At 35.3% G+C, this 11,552-nt stretch overlaps 2 protein-coding genes across 2 annotated transcripts; one reads left to right on the forward strand and one right to left on the reverse strand.

Moving 5' to 3' along the window:
• Positions 1-5,523: 5,523 nt before the first annotated feature.
• LOC127246317 (LIM domain-containing protein WLIM1-like) lies at positions 5,524-6,955 on the reverse strand. Its single transcript, XM_051267601.1, has 5 exons — positions 6,632-6,955; positions 6,339-6,435; positions 6,194-6,240; positions 6,017-6,106; positions 5,524-5,897 (listed from the first exon to the last, which is right to left on the reverse strand). The coding sequence occupies exons 1-5, from the start codon at positions 6,764-6,766 to the stop codon at positions 5,658-5,660; spliced, it is 609 nt and encodes a 202-aa protein (XP_051123558.1). The 5' UTR covers positions 6,767-6,955; the 3' UTR covers positions 5,524-5,657.
• Positions 6,956-8,354: 1,399 nt separating this feature from the next.
• On the forward strand, positions 8,355-9,810 carry LOC127246315 (uncharacterized). The gene has a single exon (XM_051267600.1). It carries the CDS (start codon positions 8,704-8,706, stop codon positions 9,592-9,594), a length of 891 nt encoding a protein of 296 aa, XP_051123557.1. The 5' UTR covers positions 8,355-8,703; the 3' UTR covers positions 9,595-9,810.
• The last annotated feature ends 1,742 nt before the right edge of the window (positions 9,811-11,552 follow it).

The raw sequence follows: 11,552 nt of genomic DNA on the forward strand, positions 1-11,552 counted from the left end.
GACGATGATTCTGCAGAAAGGGAATTGTTAGAGAAGATGTCTTATAGGAGTAATGGGAATGCAGTGAGACTGGAGTCCTTAAAGAGTCGAAGCACTATCTGATGATACTTATTGTGCAATAATTTTGAGATTGAATGCACAGAGACGTTACGAGGAGAGGATTCTATTCATGGATAATTATGATTTATTTGTTAAGTATTCAGGGCTTTTGCTGGACTCGTCGTTTACAGATAATATTATTACTAGGACAAATTTATTGTGAGCTTTTAACTTTTTTTGTCAGCAAATGATGAATAGGATTATAGATATTTTATTATTGCTATTACTATTTTGGAAATTAGGTAATGAAAATGTTATAGTAAGTATGAAAACAGCTAAGAGTGTGTTTGTTTTATATTTGAAACAAAAAAAAAAAGAAAAATTACTACTATTCAACCATCACGGTTCTCAATAATGAAAACTTTTTATATGTAATGATACAAAATATAAATGTGAATTTAGAGACGGACGAATGAAATATATATTTGTAAAAAAACATATATCTACTTCAAATTCATTCTAATGCAGCCCAATTATCGTTTCATTTAGTTAGAACGTTTTCGCTCATTTATTAATTTCTCGTTCCACTTTAAGACGGTCAAATTTTCAATCGATAATATGTTCAAAATGGCCCATTTCTTCATCGAATCCATGTAAACAAGAATGCGGCCCAATTATCATCCTATTTATTTAAAATGCATCTATCCAATAATTTGACGATACCACTTAAGCACATATACACTTCGGATTCATTCTAACCCGGCCCATGTCTTCTTCTATCCCAATAGTATGTCTCCATTCAATTCGCGCACAATTCTTATTTTACTTTTAAATACGCCTTCATCCAATTCGCGCACAATTCTTATTTTACTTTTAAATACGCCTTCATCTAATTCGCGGCCCGCTATTCATCTATTATGAATCTATTCAAATTCGCGCCCAATTCTTATTCAACGAACTCCATCTTAAACAACTAAAATTCAAACTATCTAATATATATAAAAAGGCGATAAACTCCGTTTCCATTAGCACAGCATTTTGCAATAACCAAGACAAACTCTTACCAAGAAAACCCTAACAACTAACAACATTTCATTACATCAATGGAAACAACACATCATGGATAATATCAATTGTATATCGCATTCGAATCACATCACCACCACCGCCACGACCATCGTCATCAATCACGACCCTCGTTCCCGTCGACCTTCTTCACCCAAACCATTCTATTCATCTCCTGAGTTTTTCCCCGGCGGCTGTTAAATCTAGTGGACCGGCCGCCGCCATTGCCGGATTCTTTCAGATTTGGAGCCTGAGATTGGACAACGTTGTTGTTGCTGTTCTTGCGATTCTGATTCGATCCTCTCAATCTTCCTCCATCTCCGCCGCCTGCCTTGTTCTTCTCCGGCGCCGCTACAGTATTTTTGTTTCCCGACCTGCAGCCCAGATTATTACCATTTTTAGCAAACCCTAATACGTTCTGTCCGCCTCTTCCTTGTCCGGTCGGGATCTGTCTCCCCGCGCCGGGAAGGACCTCCGGCGCCTCCTTTTTCGCTGCGTCTGCACCTTCACGCGCCGCCGCTTCTCGGCGGGCCCTTTCACGTTGCCTTCTCTTTTGCGACAGCCTGTTGCGCCGGCGGGGTGGATTTGTTTGCGGAGCTTCCGAGGATGCGCCGACATTATTGTTCTGTTCCTCGTTAACTCCGGTCCGATTCTGATTCTGATCCTTCTCTTTCTCTATCTTCTCCATCTTCTTCTTCTCCCTCTTCTCCTTCTCCGCCTGCTTACGCATCCATCGTTCTCGGAGTTGGACCAGTGTGACGTAGCCCGGCGGAAGCACGATGTTCTCAGATTCATCCATGGAGGGGACAGGCGACGGCGGCAAATCGAAGAGGATCGGATGCGAAATGACAGCCCCCTTGCTGTAAGGAAACCCTGTCGGTTTTGGGGGTGGGGATGGGATCTTATTTATAGGGCCAGAGGGTACGAATACGACGATGAAAATTAAAATGTAACTAAATTATATATATATATAATATTAAATAATTACTTTTATTATTTATTTTTTTAAAAGAAATAAAAAATATCCATGTAAACAAAATTTTACTCTATGATCTCATTTAATTTTGGGGCATTGTATTTAGCCTTATACAAATTTTTTTTCAGAAATATTATTATAAATAATATTATAAGACATTATTAAAGTATTTTTTTTTAATTTTTGCCTTAATTTGTATTATATTTTTATATAATAATTATATTAAAAAATTAATACTAAAAAAAGAACGAAAGTAGTATTTATTTACTACAAACATGTTTTATTATTTATGTTTGTTTGAAAATAATAATCTCATTATAATAAATAATTATGCAAAACAATTCTTATTTATATATATATATTTTAGAAAAAAAAAACTATATAGCAGTGGCTACAGCCCAGATTCGAATGGAATCAAGTTATATGTAGTTATATATACAAACTGTAAAACAAATAGATAAGACAAGCTAATAGTCTAAGTATCAAGGTCTAAAGCAATATGCCTAATACATCGAAATCAAATAAGCTATCAAATCTAAATATCATCAATCAAATCAAGGCTAAGTCAAAATCAAGGAATATGGTGAAGCATGCTACCTAAAGCGGAAGGTCGGGAAACCGTCAGCATCCGCTCGAAAGAGGCCTCTAATCGATGAAGGAATATCTGAAGGGAGAAGTGTCCGCTTAATCGGGAGATAAACTGGGCCAAAGTCGCTAAGGCATCTGCGACGCTGTTCCCTTCTCTATATATATATATATATATGTGTGATATCCTTCAAGTCACATCCCTAAGTCGCAACTGAATACACATAAGGCATCGCTGAAGTCCAGTGGCTCGTCTCGGTGGAGATCAGAGAGATGCATGTCGCCGAGTCTCTCTCAATCCATAACGACATCAATCCTTGGTCAATCGCCATCCTTACTTCAGTCTGAATCGTTGTCAGCTCTGCCAAAGTGTTCGCCGCCTGCGGAATCGGAGTCTGAAATGCAATGAGTATTGCCCTGACTGAATCTCGGTAATACCAGCCGCTCCTACTGCTCCATGATTAACAAGCGAAGCACTATCGGTGTTAAGCTTGAACCATCCCGGAGACGGTGTCTCCTATTGCACCATAATCGGAGGCCGAGGAATCGAAGGGGGTATCGAAATCCAAAACCATCTGCTATATGAAAGTCACCCGCCCAATGTTGACGTAAGAGAATCCTAACTCGCCAAAGAGTCTGCAAGTGTGAATGAATCCGCCAGATGATCTTCTCGGAAGATACACAAAGCCCCTGGTGCTTCGCATCGTTCCGAGCAATCCAGATGAACCATAGTATCAACAACGGAACATACACCCTGATACTCTGAGAGTGTGCCGAAGAAAGTCTCCACAAGAACACATGTAGATGCAGTGTATGTATGTCTGGCAAAGTAGCCTGAAAAACACCGCAAAGTGCTCCCATACTCGTCGGGCAACTTCCGAACCAATAAAGAGATGCAAAATAGTCTACATCTCCGTACAACAACAATGACATCGCGAAACAATCGAAACACCATAGTGTTGAAGGATCTCATATGTCAGTATTCGTTGCCGAAATAATCTCCATAAAAGGACTGACATCGTCGGAGTAAGAAGGCGCGACTATAATTTCCTTGAAAGTCAACTCCATACCTCCGTATCACGACAAAGCTTCCACGCCGAAGATGTCATAAATGTGCCCGATGGCGCAGCCATCCAAATCATCTGGTCCTCAAACTGTCTATCGATAGGAACCTCCATAACACGCTGAACTAGTGACTCCGGAAGATATGCTCGTAGTCGCCCAACATCCATGCGTCACCATTCCACATGTCCCGGACTAATATCGGTGGGAGTAGTCTACCCTCCCGAAAGGCCAAAATGGGTTGCTCCCTAAACCATCTATCCTCCCAAAAATAACACTCCCCTCGGCCTAAAGTCCAATAGATCTGGGCCTGAACCTCCTTCCTAACACGGCACAAGCGCTTCCACACTGGGCTGTCGTATATCCGACAAGGAGCACTACCCGGGAAGGAATCGAAAAGGATTTGTGTCGCATCGCCTGCGCCCACAAGGAGGAACTCTCACGAAGCTTCCACCAAAGTTTCATAGAAAATGCATGATTCATATCCGAGAAGCGTCTAAGTCCCAAGCCACCCTCCTCTTGCGGCCGTGCCGCATCCGCCCAAGATTCCAACAATTACCAATTATCTAATTTAAATAAAAACATGCTCATAATGACATATCAAACAAAATTTTCAATTTTTGTTGGAAATATTTGTGTAATAATAATGAAAAAGTAAAAATAACTTTATGGTGATACGAGTAGTTATGGAAATGAGATTATTGTTTCATAATATAAAAAATGATAAACAAAATTACTGTATTGAGACGGATAAAATATAAAATTTGACTAATAATAGTATTTTATTTTTAATGAATAGTTAGTAATCAATACTATAATTATTGATTTTTATTAAAGAATAAAATATAAATAATATATTGAAAATGATGTAAAAAAAATGTTTAAAAATACATAGTCATAGTATCTATTTGCAAACTTTTCAAGTTTTGTACTATTCACATTTCAAGTTTTGTACGGAAATAGACAATAGATTAAATAGTTTTTATATATCTTTTAAATTTTACTCCTAATTAGTAAATTATGTTGGTTTGGTTGGCAAAAAATAAAAAAAAAATAGTGATATCTAATATTGAAATTGAGTAAGTAAAGTAAGATATTAAAAGAAATTTATTAAAAGTTTATAAAAGAAGAAAGTAATTAATTGGTCCAATAAATTAAGAAAATTAGAGATTTAAAATTTTAAAATAGAATTATGTGTTCATTTTATTTTTAAAAAAATAAAAAGTCAAAAAATATAAAATGAGCTAAATGACAATAGAAACAGTAAATGTGGGACGGATTGGAGGAATATACATGACTACATTAACCAGCACAAAGTATTGTCTGCATATAGTGCAAAAATATATTCCCGCCGTACACTAAAATTAATTTATTTGGATTCGAAAATTAAAAAAATTGAATATTTTATTAAAAAAATAATAGATAGTTGCGAATATTTTTAAAAATTTAGTTAAAATATAAAATAAATAAAATTAGTAATATTTTTTAAAATAATAATTAAATATTAATTTATTAATTTTATCAAAATAAATAATAAAATAAAATTAATAGACGAATTAAAAATAATAATAATAATAAATTGGCTTACCTTACAATTTTTTTATATGTCGTGAGAAAACCCGAAAGTTCACACTCGATAAACTCTACAAACGAGTGACCTCACAGTCACAGGTCCACCACCGTCGTCAGGTCATCCTTTCCGAGACTACATTGATTATATATATAACAAATTTACCATTACTACTCAGACAAAAAAAAAAAAAAAAAAAAAACACAAATTCACGAGCAGTGTAGTATAGTTTGAGATCAAAAGCAAAGTTGAAGATTATAGCTATTACAAGGAACACACCATCTCCGACACATTATTGTTACTCTCTCTCTATCTCTCTCTCTCTCTCTCTCTCTCTCTATATATATATATATATATATGCTAAGCTGCAGTTGGTGTTGGTGTCGACGAAGCAGGGTTAGCATTAGCATTAGAATTGCTGTCGGGATTGTGATCGCCTTCGAGCTGGCTGAGGTTGCCCTTCTCCTTGATGAGCTGGAGGTGGTGGTGCTTGCAATAGAGCCGCCCCTCGTGGGCGATGTAGTTGGAGGGGCTAATCGTGCACCCGCCATGGCTGCACTTGAAGCAGCTCTTGTGGTACGCCGTTCCGTTCACCGACACCTGACCATCATCCATAACATTTTCTTCACAATCGATTATCAATTATCAATAAATACATGTAAGAATGAAAGAATGGATATTATGAGTTAATTAGAACAAGTTGGAAGTTGTTAATTCACCTTCTCTGTTGGGTAGACTGTGTTCTTGCAGGCCAAGCATTTCTCCCTTGTCCCACCAAACATGCTCGAAACTTTATTACCATCTGCCTTCTGCAGATCAAAATTAACAACACTATTAATTGATTAATTCAACCTAGGAAGGATATTGGAATTAATTTATTAATTATCTCTTCTTACCTGAAACCCTGAATTAGGTTTCTCTGGCTTCACTATTTTAGGAGTTCCTGACAGCACCACAACCAACCAAGTGACCATACATACACTAGACACAGGTTGTTTCCAATTTTCCATTTCCTTAAACAATCAAATCAAAGCTTATTACCTTCAAAACTTTTTTCAAGACTGCCAGTCCTTTTAAAGAGCTGATCAAAGTGTGGCCTGCAGTACAGAACTCCTTCAAACGAGTTGTAATTCCCCAGCTGCAATATATTACCAAATTAAATAAAAATCTAAATATATTACAATAGATCTACTGAAGCTTGAAGCAACTCCTGAATCAGACCATTTTAGAACGACCTTAATTAACTCAAATTAATCACATCAAATCTAGGATCTTAACCAAAGACCCCTTTCCCAAAAACCATTAATACTGCAAGAATCTTATGAAATAAAAACCTTGAGAGTGCCCTTGCAATGGTGGCATCTAAAGCAGGCTTTGTGGTAGACTCTGTTGTCAGCCGTCAGCTTGTCCACAAGATACACTGTCTTATCACACGCCATACATTTCTGGGTTGTTCCTGCAAACGCCATTTTCTTCTCTCTGCTCCAGAATTAAACTATCTCAACCAAGATCAATTTCCCCCAATTAATTTTTCACCCTGTTTTTTCTTTTCTGTTTTTCTCAGACGGTGGGAACGAACGAACGAATGAATGAAAGATAAGAGAAGGGTGAAGATAAAGGATGTCTTTTTTTTTTTTTTTAGAGAGGACAACGAAAGGAAGTGATAAAACACAAGTTGTAATTATCTTACAAACTGGTCTGGTGGAGCAAATCAGACAAATTTGATTAAAGTTTAAACCACAGTTACATAACCACCACCACCACTACCACTACTACAGCCACTGCCAAGATTCTTTTTTTCCCCTTTAAGACAAATTTCTCTGCTTTATTCAGAAACCTCCAGATTCAAATTAACACATGAAAAGGTGATAAACAGACATCATTAACATTAACCAGACAATCCTAATTCACATTATTGTTTGATGTGGGCTCACCTCCCTTCCTCTGTAATTCGCATTTAGATATTTTTTAGATACAACAATGGAAGAATAGTCATAATTGTGGCTTGCAGCCTAATGTAAGTCACATGCATGTCAGGTGCTGCCCCCACCTTTGGTTGGCTGTCCTCACTTTATTACACTTCCTTCTTCCTTAAACTTTCTTGCATATATTCTTCACAGTAAATATTAACAATGGGGCCTCCTTTGTAGAATTCATTACTTTAATTCTTTGTATGTTCTGCAGGTGAATTGAGTAAAATATTCTTTAGTGTAATTTTTTTTTTGTAGACTTTTTGACTGCAGTTAATTTCAGAATTGGCTGGCTCTTCTAGAAGGGCTTATCGGCGCAAGTCAGCAGCACTTGGAAAAGCGTGCTTCCACCGCCGTCGAATTTAGAAGACTCCAAAAACACGGCTTCATCGTCCAGTAAACCAAATTAAATTGATTTGGGGTTTTCTTTAAATTAGCTACACTTGTCACGAATAATTTTAATTTGATAAACAATGATCAGATTGTTGAATATGCTTACTGGATTAGAATTTTCTTTCTCCACTTATGTAAATAAAAAGTGACAGAGGGCTAATCTGGGCGTTGAATTTATTTTATTTAATTAATTTTTGTTATAGTTTTATATTCTAAATTCCAATTGTTTGAATAGACTACAATGAATCCATGGAAAACTTATCATCATTTGATTATTGTAAAAACATGTATTGGTAAATTTGACTCTTATCTATACGTCGTGGATTATATTGGATAAGTTTTACGTGATTAAAATTCACATGAATGACATGTGACAAGCTTCTAGAGGATATTATTAGCTGAGTAGTGACACGAATAATCTCAGATATTAAATATTATATTTAATTTGGGAGTAAGAAAGTCAATGGGCAATAATTCTCAGCTGTATCTTGTACACCTACTCTAGGAAAATTGACACCCCCTAAACCATTGAATTTCGTCGATATATGTTAGCTACAGCCTACAATACAGTAGCTATGTGTGTATAGTAGTAGTAGCTAATTCTATACCAAACTGGAATTAATATAATTATTAAATATATTAATAGCTATGTATGTGTCTATTTAATATTAATTCCTAAGAAAATAATATACTACAGTAATATTTTTAACGCTGAATTCAATTTACACGAGGCTAGTAGTATGGGCTATACTCATACTAACCATGCCACGTAAGAAAATAATAACAATATTTAATGTAATTACGTACTAAATATGGTATTGGGTGAAATTACTGAAACACCCCCAAACCAACCCTATCCTGCTATGCTATGCAGTCTTGAGTCATGCGAATAAATACAAAATAGAAGGTTCCAGGAACTGACCGCTGCCTCTTTTTCTACCTGTGCTCTGTTCATCAAAGTCTCCTCTCCTCACCACGCTTAAATATTCGTTGCCTGGTTTTTCTGGATTCAATCAATTCCTGAATTTTTCGATCCATCGACGATGTTCATTTGTGGCACCGGAAGTTTCAGCGACGGCGAGGCGAGCACCGCTTCCGCGGCTAAGAGATCGAAGAGAACCGCAAGTTTCTGCAAAATCCTCGGCAAGGAGAACTTCGGCAACAACAATAAGAATCCCTACGCCGACCGCGGACTCGACAAGTTCTACGCTCTCCTCGCGGATCTCGATGACCGGAAGCAGAAGATCTACACGCGGTTGGGATCGGAGGAGATTTCCTTCGTCCGGTTCGTCTATACAAACGACGAAGTGGACCACGTGAAGCCGATCGTCGTCAAAGCGAAGGAGAGGAGTCGCGAGAAGGGGAAGACGCCGCATAGCCTCGTCAAGCAACTTGCGAATGCCAATAGCAACAATCGGATCAATCCTGGCGACGAAATTGCGGTTGCGGAGAAGGAGGAGGTCGTTCCTGAGGAGAAATCGGATGCAAAGAAGAGCACTAGTAAGAAGAGGAGATGCTTGGTGAGGTGCAAGGGAAGCTTCACTCTGGAAAGCTTCCGGCAACCTTATTGGTGCTTCCTTGCGATTGTGGCGTTGATTATGGTGTCGCTCGCGGTTTTTGGTCGGTCCTTCGCCATTCTCTGTACGTCCATCGGATGGTATTTGGTGCCTAGCGTAGTAGCAGGAAGCTTATCCTCCTCCTCCTCCTCCTCCTCCTCTTCCTCTTCTGCTGCTTCTTCTTCTTCAGTCAATGAGAGGAAACCGAAGAGGAAAATTGAGTTTCAGAGCAAGCTAAGTGAGAAGAAGATGAGTATGCAGAGCGAGGATCCATCTTCTCCGACGAGTGTCATCAATGGATTATCAGATCACAGTAGGAAGGTCCCCAAACACCGCCATGGCCAGAAAAAGAAGCTTTTGAAGATTTCTTCGATCTGAGGCTTCCCGGTTTGTACTTTCGTATTGGATAATGTAAATAACTTTTTCTTTTTATAAAAATATATATACACTACTATATAAAATTTCAGTTATAAAAAAATGTTCATTATCCTTTTTATATGGTGAAGTAAACTGCCACTTCCCACTTTCTAATTATAGATATATATTCAGGTTAACGTGTGTATATTCATGTTTGATAATATTTGTTGAAATTTATATTAATATTTATTTATTTATTTATATAATATTTTAATTTATATTTTCATTCATAATTAATTAATTAATTATGCATAATACGTTTGAGTTTGAATAAATTACTACTTGGTGTGTATTTACTTGGTGCATTTACAAATTAATATGAACCAAGGTTGAACTTGAACATTTGAAATTTGAATGCATTGCATGTGACAATGAATGCTGCATGAAAAATTCTATTCTAACCACAATATATTTTAGGGAACAAATTTAGATGAATAAAATAAATTTTGTAAAATGTGAAAGTGATATAATTCTGAATGTGACAGTCACACTATCCTCTCTCTCTCTCTCTCTCTCTCTCTCTCTCTCTCTCTCTCTCTCTCTCTCTCTCTCTCTCTCTCTCTCTCTCTCTCTCTCTCTCTCTCTCTCTCTCTCTCTCTCTCTCTCTCTCTCTCTCTCTCTCTCTCTCTCTCTAACAAAATATCCATTTTTTTTTTTTAGTCTGTCTCATAACAAAGTATTTATTACTGTACTATCTACCTAATATTACAAATACTCTTACAACTTATAATATATTACATAAATGTCATTACCTTTCTATCACATAAACTAATAAGGTTATTTTAGTCATTTCTACTTTATTCCTACTACTTGCAAAAAGCAAATGAATATTAGTTTTGGGACGGAGGGAGTATGTTTTTAGATAATAAGTTAAATATTTATCTTTATTTAATAAATTATATAAAAAAAATTAAATTAAAAAAAACTCAAATATTAACAAAAAAAAAATGGAATCTTTTAGTAAATCAAACACATATACTCCATCCGTTCACAAACTAATGTCCTACTTTTCTATTTGGGACGTCCAACAACTATTGTCCTATTTTTTTTTAAACACAAATTTTATATTTTTACCCTTCATTCATTTATTACTTTTAATCTCTATCATACAATTAAGGATAAATTTGTCAATTTATAATAAAAAGACAATCACCTAAAAAACCGTGCAAATATACTTTAGAACAATAGAAATTGGACGGAGGGAGTATATATATTTTTTATATTATACTAAAAATTAATTTTACATTCAAAATATCACATCAATATCTATTTATGTCACATCATACAATTATTATAATTCAAATTTTTTACTATTCAAATCTAAATTCAAAATCAATCTCTCAAACAAACAAACCCCTAGATATAAATTGATATGAATATGTTGGTTTGATAGTAAATACATGGATACTTTTTCTTAAGAAATCTTAGATATAAAATTCAGATGAGAATTTGAAACAAAGAAGGAATAATTTTGTATTTTATATCCACAATAATATTTATTGAATTCAACTCAAACAAATTATTATTATTATTATTTTGTAATTTCATCTAATTACATATAATATTAATTAATTTATCTTTATAACATAATACTTCTTTCATCCTAATACAATAGTTTGTTTATCATTTTTGTCCGTTTCAAAACAATAATCTTATTTTCATAAATAATAATATCACCGTAAAACTATTCCTACTTTTTCATTATTATTACACAATTGTCACTACTTTTTACACTAATATATTCACAAGGGCAAAAAGTTATTTATCCTTATTTTTTTACCGACTATCAATATAATATCAATATTCCATTCAATCTCGTATCTAATACAATAAGACTATATTTTTGGAACAGATGAAGTATATAAATTAATTAAAGTAATTATCAATTAATAAATAATTAAAAATATATTAATAAAATT

Source organism: Andrographis paniculata, unplaced genomic scaffold (genome assembly GCF_009805555.1).
Source record: "Andrographis paniculata isolate CXL003 unplaced genomic scaffold, ASM980555v1 Contig30END, whole genome shotgun sequence".
NCBI lineage: Eukaryota > Viridiplantae > Streptophyta > Magnoliopsida > Lamiales > Acanthaceae > Andrographis > Andrographis paniculata.